The sequence below is a fragment of the Peromyscus californicus genome, unplaced genomic scaffold, assembly GCF_007827085.1.
Source record: "Peromyscus californicus insignis strain IS unplaced genomic scaffold, ASM782708v3 Scaffold_21__1_contigs__length_65335640, whole genome shotgun sequence".
NCBI classification, from domain to species: Eukaryota; Metazoa; Chordata; class Mammalia; order Rodentia; family Cricetidae; genus Peromyscus; species Peromyscus californicus.
This window is the reverse complement of record NW_026294514.1, coordinates 8278883-8302434: the sequence shown is the minus strand read 5'-3', so window position 1 is coordinate 8302434 and position 23552 is coordinate 8278883. Positions and strand designations below refer to the sequence as shown.

Here is a 23552-nt window from a genome sequence, read left to right as displayed (position 1 = left end):
TCCCACACACTTTAACTGTATAGTGTTCTGGCAACACTCACATCTCTTCCCACACACTTTAACTGTATAGTGTACGGGCAACACTCACATCTCTTCCCACACACTTTAACTGTATAGTGTACGGGCAACACTCACATCTCTTCCCACACACTTTAACTGTATAGTGTTCTGGCAACACTCACATCTCTTCCCACACACTTTAACTGTATAGTGTACGGGCAACACTCACATCTCTTCCCACACACTTTAACTGTATAGTGTACGGGCAACACTCACATCTCTTCCCACACACTTTAACTGTATAGTGTACGGGCAACACTCACATCTCTTCCCACACACTTTAACTGTATAGTGTACTGGCAACACTCACATCTCTTACCACACACTTTAACTGTATAGTGTACGGGCAACACTCACATCTCTTCCCACACACTTTAACTGTATAGTGTACGGGCAACACTCACATCTCTTCCCACACACTTTAACTGTATAGTGTACTGGCAACACTCACATCTCTTCCCACACACTTTAACTGTATAGTGTTCTGGCAACACTCACATCTCTTCCCACACACTTTAACTGTATAGTGTACGGGCAACACTCACATCTCTTCCCACACACTTTAACTGTATAGTGTACGGGCAACACTCACATCTCTTCCCACACACTTTAACTGTATAGTGTACTGGCAACACTCACATCTCTTCCCACACACTTTAACTGTATAGTGTTCTGGCAACACTCACATCTCTTCCCACACACTTTAACTGTATAGTGTACGGGCAACACTCACATCTCTTCCCACACACTTTAACTGTATAGTGTACGGGCAACACTCACATCTCTTCCCACACACTTTAACTGTATAGTGTACTGGCAACACTCACATCTCTTCCCACACACTTTAACTGTATAGTGTACGGGCAACACTCACATCTCTTCCCACACACTTCAACTGTATAGTGTACGGGCAACACTCACATCTCTTCCCACACACTTTAACTGTATAGTGTACGGGCAACACTCACATCTCTTACCACACACTTTAACTGTATAGTGTACTGGCAACACTCACATCTCTTCCCACACACTTTAACTGTATAGTGTACGGGCAACACTCACATCTCTTCCCACACACTTTAACTGTATAGTGTACGGGCAACACTCACAACTCTTACCACACACTTCAACTGTATAGTGTACGGGCAACACTCACATCTCTTCCCACACACTTTAACTGTATAGTGTACGGGCAACACTCACATCTCTTCCCACACACTTTAACTGTATAGTGTACGGGCAACACTCACATCTCTTCCCACACACTTTAACTGTATAGTGTACGGGCAACACTCACATCTCTTCCCACACACTTTAACTGTATAGTGTACTGGCAACACTCATATCTCTTCCCACACACTTTAACTGTATAGTGTTCTGGCAACACTCACATCACTTTTGCCACTCCCATGGTTCCTGGTATTGTACCAATTTTTAACTTATTTCTGTATCTGGTTTGGTTTAGAGTTGCTGCTGCATAGTGAGCGTTGCTGGAAATTGAGAGTAGGCTGGCTACTAGGAAGAGTCTCCAATGAAATAGGAACAGACATTCAATCCTAAAATGCAGAAACTGCAACAGAGAAATACAAGAAACATGTAAAAGGAGCAAGATACCTTCAAAGACCATGGCTCATCAGTTACCACATCCCAAGAGACTGACATGGCTTAAATGCCAGAGCAAGAATCCAAAAGTCTACTTTGAAAAAATAATGACTTCAAAGAAAAAAACAAACATATGAAAGAAGTAAGGAAATCAATTCAGAACATAGATTTTTTTTATAAAGTCAGTAGGCCAGCAACATGGTTGAGAAATGTAGTAAGGAAATTGATATTTGAAAAAGAATAGAATGTTAGAAATGAAAAACTCAAATAAAAACCACCAATGAAAGCATAAGCCATGGATTTGATCAAATAATTGAAAGAACATCAGTGGGCTGGAGAGAGAGCTCAGTGGTCAGAACACTTGCCATGCAGGCACGAGGACCAGAGTTTCAATCCCCATCATCCACTGAAAGCCGGGCACAGCTATCCATGCCTGCAACCCCAGCACTGGTGGGTGGAAACAAGCAGACCCTGGCTAGCCGGCAGGGCTGAAAGGGAGAGCTTCAGTTCAGACAGAGACCTTGTCTCACGGACTGAATAGAGAGTAATACAGGAAGATGCTTAATGTCCTCTTCCGGCTTCTGTAGGTGCATATATGGGCGTGTGTATGGCCCCACACATGTACACACACATATACATACTATACCACACATGTAATGTACAACAAAAGAAAAAAGAGTACTAATGATGGAAAGTGAAGAAATACAGCATCCAGACACCAGTAAGGAAAACAAATAAGCATGACCACAGCTTCCAAGAGCTCTTGGGACATGACAACAAGATCAAGTGTAAAAATCTACTGGATTAAAACAAGGAGGCTGGAATAAAAACTAACAGTATAGAAAATCCATTTAAACATTATAGCTGATCCAATGAAGGTCATAGGGTGCATCAACCACACAGCAGGGCAGGCCCCATTCCCAGGAGTAGCTGGTCAACACAAGATTAACTCTGAGGTTTTTTATTGGAGGGGGCTCTTTTGCTTCATTTAGCTTTGTTTTGAGTTTTTTTCTTTTGATTTTTTAATTTTCATTTTTTTTGTAGTTTTTTTTAAAGTTAGAAAGAATATAAAGTTGAGTAGGTATAAAGGTGTGGAGGAGAAGTTGGGGAAGAGTAAAACATGATTAAAATATATTGTATGAAATAAAAATTTTAATTAAAAAATGAAAAAAGTATTCTGGGATTTTCCCCAAATTAAAAAAAATAATAAAAATAAAAATTATAGCTGAAATGTTCCAAATCTAGGGAAACAATGAATATCCAAGCACAAATAAACATGGCCAGGGAACAACCTTCCATGGCACATTACAGTTAATATGCCAAAAGTACAGAACAAAGAATATTAAAAATTGTAACACAAAACATCAATGCTTTACAAAGGTAAAACGTAAGGCTGAAATCAGGCCTCTCCACAGAAACCCTAAATCCCTGGAAAGTATGAAATGATGTATTTCAGGCCTTGAAAGTATGTAACTGCCAACCAAGACTGCCATATCCAATAAAGCTATTTTTAAAAATTGATGAAGGAAATAAAAATATTCCAAGATAAGATCAAGGTAAAATAATTCATGTTAACCAAGCCATCAATGCAAACAACATCTAAAGGAATCCTAAACATAGAGGATTTGGAAAAAAGTCTCAATCATGATAGCACAGGAAAAAAATTCCATACAAGGAACAAACAAGGATGAAGCAAAACAGAATCCACCATGTCTAAATCAATGAGCCAGCAACACCCTAAGATGAACAGGGGAGAAAGGAAGAATAAACAATAATCAATCCAACTAGAAAAACAACCAATAAAATCATAGTCATCATGTTCACTCTACAATTAAAATGTGTGACCCAGCTGACTGAATTATAAATAAGAAAGGAACACATCTCCCGGGAAAGACACGGAGACTGAAAGGAGAACAATGGAAGTCAACGCACCAAGCAGATAAGAGAGAAAATAAACTGGTGTAGCTAGTCATATATACAGTAGACTTCACGCCCAAACAGAAGAAAGAAGGCCTGGAGGTATCAACATAGGAACCCAGCCATCAAGAAGATAAAAGAGTTGTAAACACACATGCATCAAACAATGAAACAATTTCATAAACACTACTGAACATAAAGGGAGAGATAGGTCCAGACTTTAATATTTCTCTTCATCAATACAAGGATCATATAGACTGAAATAAAAAGTAAACCAGAGTTAAAATGAACCACAGATCTAACACACTTAACAGACATGTACAGAATATTCCCTTTTTCAGTGGTATAATGCGCATTCATCTCAGCAGGTGGTGCATGACTTTACTGGGGAGATACATACAAACATCCATTAATTCCAGATAGGAAACCAATGGAAAACCAAAACAGTTACTCTACCTAGTCCAACTTGGAATCACTGAGTTTAGTGGGTTTACAGAAACATAGGTTAGGTGTTACTTTAAGGTGTATGGATGACTCAAAAACATCTGTATCATTGGAAAGTCCTATGCTGGCATGATAATAACCCCCTTGAATCAGTACCAGAGTTCTGTCTTCAGTTAATCTTTCACCTCTCATGTGCCCTCATCTAGAACCTTCCCAAGATCACACGTAGCTGGGAGGCAGGAAGGAATAGTGGCTGTGTTAGCAGATATGAGTCTTACAGCCCTCCCTGCCTCTTCTACTGGAGAATAGAAATAGCTCCATTATAGTTTCCACAGAGCCGGCTGTCCCTGTAATTTTCTGTTTATTTTATTGGTATGATTACCAGGAAAAGGCATCTGTTTCAGGATGGGATAGTACTGTTACATGCCAAGGAAAAATCTATACTATAACAGAATCCTGTGCAACCCTCTCCAAAATCAGTGACGTTTTAGGTGATAATGCAAGTCTTAACAGCAACAAAAAAAATATCAAAATAATTTTCTATCTCATATCATACTAGAATAAAACCAGAAATCAATAGCCAGTGAAGCTACAGAAACAATTACCCTTGAATAACCAGTGGGACATTAATTTTTTTAAACCTGAGATTCAAATGAACAGACAAGCTATGTAAATAAGGATAGTGTTAAGGCAGCTCTTATACATAAACTTATAGTGTGAGTGCTGACAGTAAGAAATCAGAGTGCTCCCAAACAATCTAATGATACACTCTGCTGCAGGCTTCAGGAAAATGTAATGGAATCCAGCTACTATGACAAAAGCTACCACTTGGAAAGGTCACGGACCTTTCCGAAGGTCAAGCCATGGCTTAAGAAGTCTTGGTGATAGTTTAGCTTTTGTATATATATTAGCTAGTTCCTACAATGATTTTCTTGTATGCTATGTGTGCTTCCAAGAACTCCTAACAGTGTATTTATCTAAAATACCTATCAAGAATCCAAGGGCAAATGATCTCCTGAACTAAGGTAACACCTAGGTCAGGTGGATAGCTTTATTTCTTGTGCAATTTTAGCTGAGACCTTCCCTTCTTATACAGCCTTACCAACATTTATAGACTGCTATCTTCTTACCTAATCACTTCTAGACTGAGCACATAAATCCCCTTTTCTTGATATACTAACCGATCATTAGCTCTCAGTTGACCTCCTCCTTTACCACCCCCTTTTTGGGTTGTAAAAGAAAGCCTGATGGTCACTCCCTGAGGAAAACTCTCATCTGCCTTTATGACCCTGTAAGAATTCAAGTCTGGTGACCTTGCTCAGCCAGAGGATTTCTATTGCTTGGTTTTATAACTGAATACCTGAGAGATGAGGGAACTGAGAGGGATAAGGATACTCAGAGGAGGACTCGGGGAGAGAACTTGAGGATGGAAGAACTAGATGGGGAAGAACTGGAGAGGAATGAACTAGATGGGAAGAACTGGAGAGGAATGGACTAGATGGGGAAGAACTGGAGAGGAATGGACTAGATGGGGAAGAACTGGAGAGGAATGGACTAGATGGGAAGAACTGGAGAGGAATGAACTAGATGGGAAGAACTGGAGAGGAATGGACTAGATGGGGAAGAACTGGAGAGGAATGGACTAGATGGGAAGAACTGGAGAGGAATGGACTAGATGGGGAAGAACTGGAGAGGAATGGACTAGATGGTAAGAACTGGAGAGGAATGGACTAGATGGGAAGAACTGGAGAGGAACGAACTAGATGGGAAGAACTGGAGAGGAATGGACTAGATGGGAAGAACTGGAGAGGAATGGACTAGATGGGGAAGAACTAGAGAGGAACGAACTAGATGGGAAGAACTGGAGAGGAATGGACTAGATGGGAAGAACTGGAGAGGAATGGACTAGATGGGTAAGAACTGGAGAGGAATGGACTAGATGGGGAAGAACTGGAGAGGAATGGATTAGATGGTAAGAACTGGAGAGGAATGGACTAGATGGGGAAGAACTGGAGAGGAATGGACTAGATGGGAAGAAGTGGAGAGGAATGGACTAGATGGGGAAGAACTGGAGAGGAATGGACTAGATGGTAAGAACTGGAGAGGAATGGACTAGATGGGAAGAACTGGAGAGGAACGAACTAGATGGGAAGAACTGGAGAGGAATGGACTAGATGGGAAGAACTGGAGAGGAATGGACTAGATGGGGAAGAACTAGAGAGGAACGAACTAGATGGGAAGAACTGGAGAGGAATGGACTAGATGGGAAGAACTGGAGAGGAATGGACTAGATGGGTAAGAACTGGAGAGGAATGGACTAGATGGGGAAGAACTGGAGAGGAATGGATTAGATGGGAAGAACTGGAGAGGAATGGACTAGATGGGGAAGAACTGGAGAGGAATGGACTAGATGGGGAAGAACTGGAGAGGAATGGACTAGATGGGAAGAACTGGAGAGGAATGGACTAGATGGGAAGAACTGGAGAGGAATGGACTAGATGGGGAAGAACTGGAGAGGAATGGACTAGATGGTAAGAACTGGAGAGGAATGGACTAGATGGGGAAGAACTGGAGAGGAATGGACTAGATGGGAAGAACTGGAGAGGAATGGACTAGATGGGAAGAACTGGAGAGGAATGGACTAGATGGGGAAGAACTGGAGAGGAATGGACTAGATGGGGAAGAACTGGAGAGGAATGGACTAGATGGGGAAGAACTGGAGAGGAATGGACTAGATGGTAAGAACTGGAGAGGAATGGACTAGATGGGAAGAACTGGAGAGGAACGGACTAGATGGGAAGAACTGGAGAGGAATGGACTAGATGGGAAGAACTGGAGAGGAATGGACTAGATGGGAAGAACTGGAGAGGGATGGACTAGATGGGAAGAACTGGAGAGGAACGGACTAGATGGGAAGAACTGGAGAGGAATGGACTAGATGGGAAGAACTGGAGAGGAATGGACTAGATGGGAAGAACTGGAGAGGAATGAACTAGATGGGTAAGAACTGGAGAGGAATGGACTAGATGGGAAGAACTGGAGAGGAATGGACTAGATGGGGAAGAACTGGAGAGGAATGGACTAGATGGGGAAGAACTGGAGAGGAATGGACTAGATGGGAAGAACTGGAGAGGAATGAACTAGATGGGAAGAACTGGAGAGGAATGGACTAGATGGGGAAGAACTGGAGAGGAATGGACTAGATGGTAAGAACTGGAGAGGAATGGACTAGATGGGGAAGAACTGGAGAGGAATGGACTAGATGGGAAGAACTGGAGAGGAATGGACTAGATGGGGAAGAACTGGAGAGGAATGGACTAGATGGGGAAGAACTGGAGAGGAATGGACTAGATGGGAAGAACTGGAGAGGAATGAACTAGATGGGAAGAACTGGAGAGGAATGGACTAGATGGGGAAGAACTGGAGAGGAATGGACTAGATGGTAAGAACTGGAGAGGAATGGACTAGATGGGGAAGAACTGGAGAGGAATGGACTAGATGGGAAGAACTGGAGAGGAATGGACTAGATGGGGAAGAACTGGAGAGGAATGGACTAGATGGTAAGAACTGGAGAGGAATGGACTAGATGGGAAGAACTGGAGAGGAACGAACTAGATGGGAAGAACTGGAGAGGAATGGACTAGATGGGAAGAACTGGAGAGGAATGGACTAGATGGGGAAGAACTAGAGAGGAACGAACTAGATGGGAAGAACTGGAGAGGAATGGACTAGATGGGAAGAACTGGAGAGGAATGAACTAGATGGGTAAGAACTGGAGAGGAATGGACTAGATGGGGAAGAACTGGAGAGGAATGGATTAGATGGGAAGAACTGGAGAGGAATGGACTAGATGGGGAAGAACTGGAGAGGAATGAACTAGATGGGGAAGAACTGGAGAGGAATGAACTAGATGGGGAAGAACTGGAGAGGAATGAACTAGATGGGGAAGAACTAGAGAGGAATGAACTAGATGGGGAAGAACTGGAGAGGAACGAACTAGATGGGTAAGAACTGGAGAGGAACGAACTAGATGGGTAAGAACTGGAGAGGAACGAACTAGATGGGAAGAACTGGAGAGGAACGAACTAGATGGAAGAACTGGAGAGGAATGAACTAGATGGGAAGAACTGGAGAGGAATGAACTAGATGGGAGAACTGGAGAGGAATGGACTAGATGGGAAGAACTGGAGAGGAATGAACTAGATGGAAGAACTGGAGAGGAATGAACTAGATGGGGAAGAACTGGAGAGGAATGAACTAGATGGGGAAGAACTGGAGAGGAATGAACTAGATGGGGAAGAACTAGAGAGGAATGAACTAGATGGGGAAGAACTGGAGAGGAATGAACTAGATGGGGAAGAACTGGAGAGGAATGGACTAGATGGGAAGAACTGGAGAGGAATGGACTAGATGGGAAGAACTGGAGAGGAATGGACTAGATGGGAAGAACTGGAGAGGAATGGACTAGATGGGAAGAACTAGACTGAAGGGCTAGAAGAGAGAACTAGAGGAACAAGATGGAAGATGAGGAAGAGCCAGATGGGGAAGAACAAGATGGGAAAATACAACATGAGAGAGGAGGAGATGGGAGAGGAGCTGATAAGGGAAAGAACTAGATGGATGAGAACCTAGATGGGACAGAACTCATATGAGAGAATTAAGATAGAACTTAGAGGGGACAGGCAAGAAAGGAGCTAGGCATGAGAGCAGAATAGAAGCTGTGTGGAGAGAGAACTACTCAGAATAATAAAGTGTATGGACTAAGGAGTTTCGTGTACATAGATTCATCTCTTATCATCAAAGATTAGATTATCAGCTGGTTGTAGATTCTTCCCGGACCCTGGGAGGAGACTATCGAGGGGCTGGACCCTCTTAGTCCTTGTTAACACTCAAAGTCTTATAAAAACAAAACTGAGCTAAGCCCAGAAGCAACAGATGGAAAGAAATAATAAATGAATTAAATGGAACACTAAAATAAAAGAACAATGCAAAGAATCAATGAAATAAGTGTTGGTTCTTGGGAAAAGCTAAAATGTACAAACCCTTAATCAAAAGCCAAAATAATAAAATAAGGGGTTAAAAGGGAGATACTACAACAAATATCAATAAAATACTAAGGACCATTAGGGAATATTTGGGAAATTTACATCTCAAAAAGCTGTATAAAGAAATCAGGGATAAACCAGGAGATGGTGATGCTCACCTTTAATCCCAGCACTTGGGAGGCAGAGGCAGGTAGGTTTCTGAGTTCAAGGCCAGCCTGGTCTATGAAGTGTGTTGCAGGGCAGCCAGGGCTACACAGAGAAATCCTGTCTCAAAAACAATAACAGTAACAAAAATAAATAAATGAATAAATAAATAAGTCATGGATAAATAAATGGTTAAATTTCTAGAAACATATAAATTAATTCAAGATGACAGGAAAAAATTAAATAGACTTCTAATGAACAAGGAGGTTGAAGCAGCAATATAGACTCTCCCAACAAAGAGAAACACAGAAGGGAAGGACTACTGCAAAATTCCACCATATCTTTAAAGAAGAAATAATACCAATGCTCCTCAAATTATTCCATAGAACAGAAATGGGAGGAACATTACCAAAGCCTTCTATAATGCCAGTATTACCCTCATACAAAACTGGCTAAGAACACATAAAAGCTGGGCATGGTGGCCTATGCCTTTAATCTTAGCATTTATGAGGCAGAGGCACACTGATTTCTGTGAGCTTGAGGCCAGCCTGTCTCAAAAAGTAACCAAAAAGCCTAACATAACAAAAAAGCAAAGGGATAAACCAATTTCCCTGATCAAACACAGATACAGAAGTTCTTAATAAAACACTTGCAAATCAAATTCAATAACACATGAAAAATACCATACACAAAAATGAAGTTGGTTTCTAACTACAAAGATACAAGGATGGTTAAACATAATCAATAAACGGGACACAGCATACAGACTCAGGGACAGACATCACATGGTCACTCAAATACATGGAGTAAAGGTGGACAAGCTTCAATATTCCTACATGATCAAACCCCTGAAGAGCCAGGTATAGAGAGAATATGTCAACATAACATATAATAAATTATAGTGAATATTACATTAAATGAGGGAAATGGAATGAATTTCTTGAAAAATAAGGAATGACATACAGGTGAACATACTCCATTCTTATTTAAGACAGTGCTTGAAGTTTTAGCTAGAGTAACAATCAAGAGCAGAAAATAAAAGAGATACAAATAAGAAAGGAAGCAGTCAAATAAGTATTGCTTATAGACAATATAATCAATCGCATGACATAATTAACCTTCATTTTTAACTTGGCCAAATTTAGAGTTATGGGACCGGGAAGATAACATAGAAAGTGCTACACAAGCATGTAGTTTGATCCACAGCACCACATACAACCAAGGTGTGGCAGTGTGTACTGTCAATCCCAAGGCTGGGTACGTAGAGACTAGACAATCCCTTGAGCTTACCTGGCCACCCTGCCTATCCATGTGCTCTAAGTCTCATGAAATTCTGTCTCAAAAACTACGATGGAGAAAGATTAGGAAGATACCAGATATCAATCTCTGGTCTCTACATGTCATGTGTATGAACATACACGTGTGCCCCACCCCCACACGAACACAACAGACACATGCATGCACACACACAAATCACTTATTAGACGTAACTCTGTACACGTCTGTGAGGGTGTTTGGAAGGAGGTTTGGCTGAGGGAAACCCACCCTGTACGTGGACAGCACCATCCTAGGGGCTGGGGGGCTAGACTGCATGAGAAAGAAGGGCCCAGCATCATCTGCTCTCTGCATCCTGGTCCCCAGGACTCCCAGGTTTGTCCTCCTGTTGTAAGGACTCCACCATGCCTTCCCTGGCAGAATGGACTGCCCCTGAGCCTCTGCACAAGAACAAACCCTCACTGTAGTGGCTGCTTTTTCACAGCAACAAGAAACTTTAGACCTAAAGACCACAGAGATCCCACCCCAAAACCCTCATATCGGAGAGCCCCATCTACATGATGCCTGGACACAGATCAACCTATAAAGACCAGTGACTATGTGTCAATAATGAACACACACCCTGAGAAAAGTTAGGAAAAAAATCCTATTTAGAATAGCTTAAAAATAATTCCTAGGAATAAATGTAACCAAGGATGCAAAATCTACAACGAAAAATTTAAGAAACTGCTGTGGGATGTTCTGTATGGCAAATGTGTTGCTGATTAGTCAATAAATAAAACACTGTTTGGCCATTGGCTAGGCAGGAAGTATAGGCGGGACAAGGAGAATAAAGCTGGGAAGTGGAAGGCTGAGTCAGAGAGACACTGCCAGCGCCATGATGACAAACAGCATGTGAAGATGCCGGTAAGCCACGAGCCATGTGGCAAGGTATAGATTAATGGAAATGGATTAATTTAAGCTGTAAGAACAGTTAGCAAGAAGCCTGCCACGGCCATACAGTTTGTAACCAATATAAGTCTCTGTGTTTACTTGGTTGGGTCTGAGCAGCTGTGGGACTGACAGGTGAGAGAGATTTGTCCTGACTGTAGGTCAGGCAGGAAAACTCAAGCTACAAGAAACCAAAGAACGAAACTGAGCTGGAGCAATGGTCCACGCCTGTGACCCCAGCATACAGAAGTAGAGGCTAGTGATCCCAGCACACAGAAGTAGAGGCAGGCAGATATCTGAGTTCAAGACCAGTCTTGTCTACACAGTGAGTTCCAGGCCAGCTAGCGCTACATAGTGAGACCCTGTCTAAAAAAAAGGCCAACCAATCAATAAATTAAAAGATTACATTTTCTAAAAAAGAACTTGAAGAATATACTAAAAGATAGAAAAACTGACAATGTTCACAGATCAGTAATATTATAAAAACAGCAATCTAATCAAAGGCAATCTGCACATTCCCATATTATCCATCAAAATTCTAGGGTATTTTCCACAGAACTAGAAAACAATATAAAATTCATATGTGAACTCCTAAGATCCCAGATAGCAAAGTAGTCCTGGAGGAAATAAAAAGATACCTGGAGGCATCTCAATGCCTGTTTTCAAATGATACTACAGAGCTACCGCATTATAAACTGCATGCTGCTGCCACAAAGACAGACATATGGGTCAATGCAACAAAACAGAGGACCAAGAAATTAACATAATCACCTGATTTTTGACAAAGGTGACAGAAACATACATTGATGAGAACACAAGAGTCTTCAACCAGTGAGGCTAAGAAAGCAGGATCTACACATGCTGAAGAATGAAAGCAGATCCAAACGGCTCCATGTGTACAGAGATCAACTCAAAAGGCTTTAGCTGAACACTAAAACTCTGAAACTGCTGGAGGAAAACATGGGAAAGCACGTCAAGAGAGCCGACTCCCAGCTGATGAGATCATGGATTCTCGAGAGAAACAAACTACCACTGCCACTTCCATCAAGCAGAATAGCTTCTAATTACATTCTAAATACTTATCCCACAGTATTATACCCACAGCTAAGTGTAGACCTCACCTCTCACCAAGAAATATTATTTTTACACTAGTGAGAGACCACTACAGAAGCCCACATTTGGTCAACATGCAGATAACAATTGACAGTGAGGTCCCAATCCCAACTGATGCACTACCACACGGCTCCTACACCTGATGCTCCGGGAATACCTCAGAAGAGGCAGAAAGACCCTAAGAGCCATGGCATTTGCTGTGGGACGCTATCTTCTAAATACGACACTGAACTCAAATACTGTGGTCACCTAAAGAACTGCACGGTGACAATACTGGTTGACATGCCAAAGTGGATGGGAGGAAATCTCTCAAGGCTCCACTTGTAGAGGAAGACAGAGGCAATTAATGGCTGTTCAGAGAGAATCAGTCTTCTCAAGAGTAGAAACTGAAAACGTACGCAGTCCTAAGCAGTCAGTCCTAAACACATGTCCATACAAGAACTCCAAATGGACTCACCAAGCTGTGTTTATGGAAGCATATGTAATAATGATAATTAAAGAAGAGGTCATGAATTTGGGAGGAAGTGGTAGTGGAGGCATGGGAGGAGTTGGAAGGCTAGAGGGAAGAGTAAAAACAATGTAAACAATACTCAGTACAAATTTTCAAAAAAAATTTAAATAAAACACACACACACACACACACACACACACACACACACACACACACACACACACAGAGCACGGGGATGGGGCTGGCAAGTTGACTCAGCAGGTAGAAGTACTTTCTAACAAGCCTTTTGACCCATGTTAGACTCTAGGTAGGACCCACATGGCAGAAGAGAACCCACTCTGTAATGTGTCCTCTGTCTGACCTTCACATGTATCATGGCACATGCACTCTCCCCTCCCCCACCCCACATAAAGATACAGCCACAGGCAAGAACTTTATGAAAAGGACTCACTCCAATAGCTCAGAATAATCCCAAGAACTGACCAATGAACTCTAAGAAATTAAAATGCTTCTGTTCAGTAAAGGAACCCTCACTGGAGTGAAATGACAGCACACAAAATGAGAAAATCCTTGCCAACTACAGCAATGACAGGGGTTAATGTTTACAATTTATAAGGGATTCAAAATAAACAAGAAACCCCCAAATCACTTGATATATGGACAAATGCATTGAACATACAGTTCTCAAAAGAAGAAATAAAAATGGCAATCAGTGTGTAAAAAACTATTCAACACCCTCAGTCATCAGAGAAAGGCAAGCTGAAGCTTCCTTAAGATTTCATCTCACCCCAGTCAGAATGGCCATCACCAAGAGAAAATGGCAGCAACATGGAACCCTTTCACACTGCCAGCGGGAATGAAAACAGTGCACCCACTGTGGAAAGCAGCATGGATGCTCTGAAAAATTAAAACCCACTCTACCACTCCTGTGTAGCAGGCTTTTTCTTCTGGGTCACAACCAGCTCCAAAATCAACACAGATTTATTCTTAGTTATAAATGCTCGGCCTTATCTTATGCTTGTTTCTTGCTAGCTCTTATAACTTAACCTGTTTCTCTGCATCTACGTCTCAACTCAGGGCTTTTTACCTTTCTCTCTGTATGTCTCACTTTCCTGCTGCCTCATGCCTGGCTGACTGGCTGGCGGCTGCCTAGCTTCTGGTCCCAGGCATGTCCCATCTTTCTCCCTCATTCTCTCCTCTTTCTCTCTTGAGCCTAGATTTCTCCTCCAATATATTCTTTTTGTCTGCCAGCCCTGCCTATCCTTTCTATTCCTGGCTACTGACTATTCAGCTCTTTTTCAGACCAATCAGGTGCCTTAGGCAGGCAAGGTGAAATACCAACACATCATTACATAGTTAACAAAGACAGCAGAAACAAATGTAATATACCTTCACATAGTTAAATATTCCACAGCACAAACAAATGCAACACATCTTTGCCCAGTTAAAATGATATTCCACAACACTCCTTTGTGTATACATGAAGGAATCTAAGCAAACCACAGAGATACCTGCACATCCACAATACTGAAGCAGTGGTCATGATAGTAAGATGTGGAACCAGGCTGCATCCCCACAGCAGATAGATGGGTAAAGAAAATGTGGTATATATATTCATAACGCATTGTGCTATTTGTTGTAAAACAGATGGGAGTGGATAGCATCATATAAGTGAAATAAGCCACGTTGAAAAAGGAAAATACTACACTTCCTGTGATATGTGAAATCTAAACTTAAATAATATAAAATTAATGTATAATTAGTAGCATATGGAAGGAAGGGGTCTAAAAATAGGAAGGTGGAAGACGACGGGATAAAGCGGAAGAGAAAAATGAAACACAAATGGATTATTGATTTAATAAAATCCAAAAGCATAAACACTAGAACTTTGTAAGTATGGGACAGTTTTCATAGATCTGCACAATAATTTCAAATAAGCATGCTATTTTACATGATAGTCTTTCTAAAACTTTATCTCAAAATAACTATAGGTCCCCGGAATGTTACAAAATAGTACACAGAATGTCCTGCTGTTCAACCCAGTGAACTGTCACAATCACCACCCAGGTTACAGAACTCAACTGATTTCTTTCTAACCTTCATTTATGTGTGTGTGTGTGGGGGGGGGGGGTGCATACAGAGTTGTGTGTGATTTCATCCCACACGAGCATCTGTGTGTCCTGGATAAGCAGCCTGCGGAGCTGGTCCACCAGTATTTACCCCTTTTTATACTTGCTCCTCCAATCCCAGCCATTCCCTGACAGGCTCATCCACTGCCTTCCTGCTTCTTTCCTTTCAAAACTGGTGAAGATCTCAATAGGGCAACCTTTTTCAGGTAATAATTCATATAATTCTTTCTACAACGCTTTACTGAAGTGTGTGTGACATACAGCGAGCCGCATAAACACAGCGCACAAGCTGGTAGCTTCTGACATTTGCATAAGCCCTTGAACCACTACAAAGACTGAGTATTTCTTTTTTCTTTTTCTTTTTTTTTTTTTAAAAAGATTTATTTATTTATTGATACATGTATCCCTGCTGACCAGAAGAGGGCACCAGATCTCATTTCAGGTGGTTGTGAGCCACCATGTGGGTGCTGGGAATTGAACTCCAGACCTTTGGAAGAGCAGCCAGTGCTCTCAACCGCTGAGCCATCTCTCCAGACCCCCCCCCCTTTTTTTTTGACTGAGTATTTCTAGTAGATGTTGTTTGGTAGTTGATTCACTCTTGAGTTCCCTATTCCACTAGCAAAAATAGTTACTGAAAATATATAAATACATCTTTGGAAAATAGGGTATGGTAGTTATTGTTTTTAAATATCAAGCAAAGGTTGATGCTTTGACAAGTTTTCTCTAAAAATATTTCCAAATGTTCAATTTGTGGGACTTATTGGATTAATATATTTCTATTTTAACAGCAATCTTTCTTTAGCTAAGCATTTCAATTCAAATTTTATGATTAAGCATAAATTTTGAATTTTAGAATATCAAAGTTTGATTTGGAAAAGTCAGTTGTTATTAAACCAACTTTCCTATAATCCAAACAAAATTATGTGGCAGCCAGTTTTTATTATTGGTGAGATATTAAATTCCCTGTTACTCTAGTCAAACATGTTTCTAGATTGTTACTGCATTCTAAATTATTATATAAGTCTGAAATTTCCCTAAGATTCAATGTGTGTCTTCACTTACCGATTCTTGTTTAAGAAAATTTGATGATTCTTCACTTAATAAAGGTCTTGAGGCAAGAATGTCTATTTTGCCTTCCAGCCTTCCCTCCATGGTTTTAATAGCATTCAAAAGAGTCTTTAGAGAGATTCTGGAGTCTCCAATCTCCTGAGACACTCTCACAGAAGGCAAGGCAGGTGCAAAGGTCACTCGGCGTGTGGAGTTCGGACTAACAGTGGGCAAGGCAACTGCTGGAGCTTTCTCCTTTCCACTACCGACATAAAGCCGGGACGCTTCGAGGGATTTAGAAGACGTGGCCCTCTCTGGAGATTTCCTTCTTCTTGGAGGCATCTCCAGTCACCAAGTAAGTCTAAGACTTACTGTTCAAGGAGTACCCACTTCAGTAAGAGAAATGGCAGAATGTTCTGGAAGAAGCTGGAAAATGTATTCCTTGTTGTCAAGAATGAAAAGATCACACTGTTGTCTATGACCCAGTGAGGAAGCAGGCTACAGCCCAAGCTTCCTCAGGAGAGTATATCTGATGAGGGCCTCTTTACAACTTTGTGACCTCACCATTCATCAGTAGAGTCTGTTAGTTAGAACTCCATGGGCATTCCACTTGAAGACATTCTAGCACTATGGATATTGGCGGTTTATGTACATAAAAGTCACAGACAGCACTTTCTGTTTATACTCAGAGTCCAAGATTTTTACAATGACCTAATTTGCATATATAGTAGACTTGTAATCACTGAACTGAATTGTTTTCTTTCAGTAAAATGTTCATGGGTTAAGTTCTTTATTAAGTGCTTTCTATATTTTGCTTGCTTAACTTTACTCTTTTCCTGAAATGTTACGTGACCTACATCAGGTATCAGCATCTATAGGCACCACACTGACACGAAAGCCCCTTTACTACCGATACCTCTTTCAGGTGAGCGTCTGTCTGTTGCAGATATGCCTTTCTAGCATTCAGTTCTGAGTTTGCCTACAATTCAAAAAGCAAAGATACTTGTTCTTTCCTCACATTTGCCAAAAAATGTTAAGGTTTGAACTAAAAAAGCTATTAGCTTATGAAACCCATGAACATATTTCATTCACAGCAATGATGCTCCTTATGAGTGGTCATGGAAAACCTTTTCTTCTGAAAGGCAAAGCTTTCTATTCTGCAACAAATTTCAACGAATGCTACATAAACACCAAGCATGTTGATCATTCTAGTTCTGTCTCAGCAGCAGCTTAAGCTGAGTCAAGAGAGAGCATTCACCTTCCCAGGGCTGTCTGGGGAGGTGGGGAGAAAGACATCAAGCCACACCGTAAGCCCTGCAGCACTGTACCAGCTCCTGACGGCAACCTGCTCTCTGCAGCGACATCGTACCTGAGCATGTCTGACCTTTAAATCCTTGTTCAGTCTGTGCAGATGGTCATTCTGCAGCCTGGTCTCACTGAAAGAGTGCAGCTGTTCTTCCAGCTGTTTAACTTTTGTCTGCAAGGAAAACAGAACAAGAATGAGTAAGCCTGATCTCCAAGGGAAGAAGAGGTCATAAATTAAAAAAAAATAAAGAACATTTGAAACTTGAAAAAAAAATCCTCCACTTTTCTAACCTTGCAAACAATTCTGTCTTCACTGGATGCCACAGGCAGGCTACAAATGTGTAAATGTGCCAAGACAACACTTTGATTTCTATGGCCTAAGGAAAATCCAAATGGACATGATCATGAATAAAACAGTGAGATGTCCTGTGGATAAATCTCAATTTTGAGTGAATTGTAGTACCTGGCATTCAAAACCTTTTCTTAATGTGGATAATTAGAAGTGTCAATCTACAGAAAAAAAAAAAAAAAAAGACAGTCTTGTTTTGCTCAAAGAAAACTAGGAAAGTTGAAAAGGTAGAATTCTTACATTGCTGTGGGATGTTCTGTATGGCAAATAAATGTGTTGTTCTGATTGGTTAATAAGTAAAACACTGATTGGCCAGTAGTAGCTAGGCAGGAAGTATAGGCGGGACAAGCAGAGAGGAGAATTGAGAGAACAGGAAGGCAGAGGGGGAGACTGCTGGAGCTGCCAGGACAAGGAAGATGTAAGGTACCAGTAAGCCACGAGCCACATGGCAAAGTATAGATTAATAGAAATGGGCTGAATATAAGAGTAAGAGCTAGACAATGATAGGCCTGAGCTAATGGCCAAGCAGTTTAAATAATGTAAGCGTCTGTATGTTTATTTTATAAGTGGGCTAAGGGACTGCCAGGGCTTGTCGGGACCTGGAGAGAAAACTCTCAAGCTACATTACATGTTGAGTTGTATATGAAAATTAACTCCTAAAGCCAGGCATGGTGGTACACACCTGTTATCTGAGTCCTAGTCCTTAGGAAGCAGAAGCAGAAGCAGAAGGGTTACTATGAGTTCTTAAATAAAGTGACTATTTTATGGGATAAAATCACTTATCCTCCCTCCTGAGGACTTGTGGTATTGTAGCCCCTGAGAACAATGGAATGCCCTGGAACTTACTAGCAGCATACTGTCAGCGAAGGGACTTGGCCTTCTGAGTTTCTCATTTGTAGACATTCTTACTCAGAGTATTTAAAATCGGAGCACAGAAGAGCGGTCAGAAGCAAATGAACCCTGCCCCTCAGGTCTGGCGGTTTGTTGAGCCTTAGAGCCACACTATGGTTAGCTCATCAGTGACTTTGGGAACATCAGGATCTTAGGCCATGCTCACACGCTCACACTGTTTTCATTGGTCTGAATTTATGTTATATATAAAATCAGTGTTTATTATATATTATATACTCCAGTATATATATAACTACCTATAACTCTAATATATTAATACTGTATAAATTATGAGACAGTCAAAACATTAAAAGAGCCCTCTTTTAACCTGTTTACATTGTAACAAATATTCATTCATTACATTTCCCAGGTATCTTTAGTATATATAATAACACTGAAATGAAGTAGGACACATCTATAGTGGTAGTTCACTCAGAACTTGAAAAGAGCTGTAGAGTTAGAAATACCCTTTTTTAATTACCATTTGGGTTGTGGCACTGAGGACAGAAGCTAGGATCATTCCATAAGCATAACTCATGTCAACTGCCTTTCAGTTTGCCTTTCAGCTCGGGGCCTCCTTTTTTCTGCTAACTTGAATGTGAGGGAAAGATGAATATTGACATGCTTGGCAAGCCTACAGTGAGATTACTCAGCAGATCAGCTGTCCAGTCCTAAGCCCAAACGGACTTATTGCACACTGTTAACCCAGCTGTCCTCACCTATGACTACACAAGTCATCTGGGGAGCATATTTCATTATTGTTGAGAGGATCTTAAAGCTCCAGCTGGCCTCACCATTCTCCTGCTTCTTCCCCTTGAGGGCTTGGATTATAGGTGTACTCCATCATGCCTGGTTTCAACTGGGGAGATTTACAAAGTATTGAGTCTAAGACTTAAATTCTGATTTAATTGCTTGTGTTGGGATTACAATCATAGTAGGGAATTTTTATCTTATGTATTATGAAAAAATGTAAGCATGCAGAAAACTTGAAAGATCTTTCTGTGACTGTAATCCCAACACAAGCAATTAAATCAGAATTTAAGTCCACCATCCTAAATTCTACCTATTTTTTTATTTATCACATATCATTTTCTCTAAGTGTCCTCCAATCTACTTTTTCTAATTGGATGTACTTCAAAAAGAATAGTAAATATACATTTCCTATTGCTGGGATTTAAAAAAATCCCATCTGGTTCTAATGTGCAACTAAGATTTAGGACTCCCAAACTAGTGGTTAGTGTTTCCACTGGGGTTGGTCTAAGTGGGGCTCAGCAATATCAGAGGCAAGCTTCCTGCTGTGTGGGCACCATGGGGACAAAACTGTTATTCTTCACAGTCACTCACAATCTTGCCACACCACTCAGTACAACAGAACCAATCTGTGGCCTCGCAAGGCCAGTTTTCAAAGAGTGTGTTACAAATAGTCACCAAACTCACAACACCTAGGCTCTCTATATTCTCACAGAACAGCCATGCATAAACGGCTGTACTAAGGCTTCAGACAGTCACAGAATGGACTGTGGCTTCACCATTATACTACTGATCTATGAACAGAAGTCACTTGAACGATAATGAAGAAATAAACTTAGGGAGGTTCAGAGGCTACAGAGTTAGTAAATGACAGAGCTAGATTTTTCTGAAGTTCAACAATCCTTAATCCAACAATCACTATTTTAAACATCAGACAAAAATCTAAAGATAAATCTCATACCTGGAGTTTCCCCTTTTCATAGGCCAGTTTATTTTTACTCTCAGTAATTTTTTCCAAGGCCTTTTCCACTTTCTGCTGAGCAAACTGATAAAGCAAACACACACATCATTATCTTTCACAGGCAAAATGACGCCCCTTCCCTTTTAAAACAGGCATTAATACCCTTGCTGTTTGTAGAGAATACCACACTACTTGCAACTTACTCTCCTCTAAGACCTTCCCTAGACAATATATCATTTTGCTGACAGGCAGCATGTACAGAGCCAGCTACTGAAGACACAGGCCTTAAGAGTCCAGAGTGTCTTGTTATTTGTACTGCATTCTTGTTTGTTTGTTGTTGATTTGCTAGTTAAACCGTCGTGGATATGTTCCAACCCAGATCAGGTGAGCTGTAATAGTGATTTTAAGTTGTTTGAAGAAGACCATTCAGTGTTTTAGGAACAATGACCACACCTCTGGCTGAAGAAGAACCTATAGTTATCACAGCTTTAAAAATGCCTCTCAGAAGTTGAAGGTAAGTACCTATTGCTGAAGACACCACATACTTTGGACACACACTGGAAAGATTCAAGCTGGATCTAAACAAGAAAGCCCCCTTCCTGTGGCTTAGCTTCATGAGAGCACCAGAAAGTACTATGTAAGCTGCCAAGAAAGGGGAGCAATAAACAGTCATATCCATGTGTGTGTGATGTCCGTGAATATAAAAACAAAAAGCATGGAAAGATATCCCTAAAAGTAAAATAGGGGCACACGTATCTTAGTGGTAACCAACAGCAGTCTGCTGGATTCATAGCCCACTAATGGGATGAAAATCATGCCTGGTACTAGAAACCTAGTCAGCCAACAGACCTACTGAGGTCATGGGTCTTAGAAGCATCACCACCACTTTCCTAGACCAGCATGATTCCTAACTACATTCTAAAACTTATAACCACAAGTAAGTGCAGGTCTCAGCCCTCTTCAAAGAAGCTTCCCTTTACAGCCAACAGAGACTGTTACAGAAAACTACAATCGGCTGTACGTAGAGTTCAATGGATTTAGGGGATTCCAGACACAAAGGATACATCTACAACACAACTCCTACACCTTAAGGCTCAGAGAACACCACAAAAGAGGGCAGAAAGGTTGTAAGAGGCAGAGAACATGGTATCTGTTTTAAGATTATGTTTCCCAGAAATGACAGGGAAGCTATACTCATAATACCTCAACAATATGGTTGTCTAAATAAGACCTGAACAATGACAGTATCGATAGAGACGTTAACGCAGAAAGGGGAGCTCTCATGGGGCCTCACACCTAAACAAGACTGCTGAGAAAGGGGGAACTGCAGGAAGGAGCCCGCTAACTGGTCATCCAGTGCATGGTGGTCAGCCCTAAATCAAATACACACAGACACACTACAAAGACACAGTGGGCTATGTTTACATATTTATGGATATACATATATATATAATGAAACAATAATGATCAAATAAAAAGAAGCCACTGATCAATTTGAGAGGGTGTGAGGGTGGGATGGGGGGGTTTGAGGGAGGGCACATGGAAGGAGTTGGGGGGAAGAAGGGAAGGGAGAGGATGATGTAATTATATTTTAATTTTTAAAAAGTTAATAAAATGTTAGATACTTATTTAAATTCCTGTTTACAGGTTATCAGATAGTCCCTGCACTTTAAATAATGGAAGAACATAAATTAACATCACTCAAATGAAGACTCCGACTTGTGGAGAACACAAACAAGATTAGTGTTTGCTTAGATAACCTTGGCATTATCATAAAGACTATTACCAACAGAGATCAAGACAAAAACTGGAGAATTACTTGACAAACGCCATACAAAGAAAAAGGACAGTATCTGTTAGAATATATAGATTTACAAAAGTTTTTAGAATAGTAGAGTTTTTAGTCTGTTAGAATATATAGTTTTAGAATATTCAAGTTTTCAGACTGTTAGAATATATAGCTTTTGGCACATGGAAACAACAGTACTTTAGAAAATCAGGAAAGAATCATAAAAAGATTACCTTAAGAAAGCTAAGTCAGCAAGGGTGAACAGTAGCACAGCTCAGATCTGAAATGTACCCCACAAAGGCTGTGTTTAGGGCATGGTTACTAGCCATGGGTACCACTGGGAGGCAGCAGAGCCTTTAAGAGGTGAGGAGGCCTGGTGGGAGGATGTTAGTACACTGGAGTGTGCCCTTTGAACAAGGTCCTGGGGCCTCTCTGTCTCTTCAGAGGAGAGCAGCCCCTCTGCCACACACGCCCCACAAAGACGGTCTTCCTTATAAAGGCCCAAAAGCAGCAGTCCAAGTAACCATGGATGGAAACAGCTAAATTACAAATCCAGATACTTTCTTATGTTGACAGTGACAGGAAGCTGAGAAAAATAGCCAGAATTTTTTTGTAAGGTATTTTCTTGCAGTTTTGGAAACTAAACCTAGATCCTTCTTGCGCTAGAAAGTTAACAATAGCTGTTAGAAGAGTAAACAAAATCCGTGAGATATCTCTTGTCGTTACTTTATAAGTATACATTCACTTAAAACAGGGTACAGATTGAAAATAAAACCCCAGATTGAATTAATTTTGACACAAAGTTATCCACAGGCTGGATAGCATCCTTGAAGTTCCTCTGCAGCAGATGGGAACAAATGTAGAGACCCACAGCCACACATTATGCAGACAGTAGGAGACCTCTGAAGGAACACTCAGCCCAAAATGGGATGTCTTCATCAAATCCCTCCCCTCAGAGGTCAGGGTACCCTGCAGAAGAGGAGATGGAGAGAGTGGAAGAGCCAGAGGGGATGGAGGACACCAGGAAAACAGGGCCCCCTAAATCAGCATGAGCAAAGCTCACATGAACTCACAGAGACTGAAGCAGTAAGCACAGGGTCTGCCCGGGTCTGCACCAGGTCCTCTGCGTATATATTATTAATTCCACTTCAATGTTCTTATGGGGTTCCAGATGGGAAGGGAGGTGGGGAGGAACTGGAAGGAGGAGAGGGAGGGGAAACCCTAATCAGGATATATTTTGTGAGAAAATCTATTTTCAACAAAAGGTAAAAAATTAAATAGTGTATTTAAGCAATTGTTTAATTTTACTTCATCAAAGTCCTAATGCATAGGTAATTTTATTTATATTAG

General features: G+C 41.0%; 1 protein-coding gene across 1 annotated transcript in view; it reads right to left on the bottom strand.

The window, feature by feature from the left end:
- Nucleotides 1-23552, bottom strand: part of Ccdc150 (coiled-coil domain containing 150) — a 91667-nt gene that overhangs the window by 27854 nt on the left and 40261 nt on the right. The window contains exons 14-15 of the mRNA XM_052749453.1: nucleotides 20414-20497; nucleotides 17527-17634 (exon numbers count right to left, since the gene is read on the bottom strand). Of these exons, the coding sequence (XP_052605413.1) occupies nucleotides 17527-17634; nucleotides 20414-20497 (192 nt within the window). The remainder of the gene's footprint in view (nucleotides 1-17526; nucleotides 17635-20413; nucleotides 20498-23552) is intronic.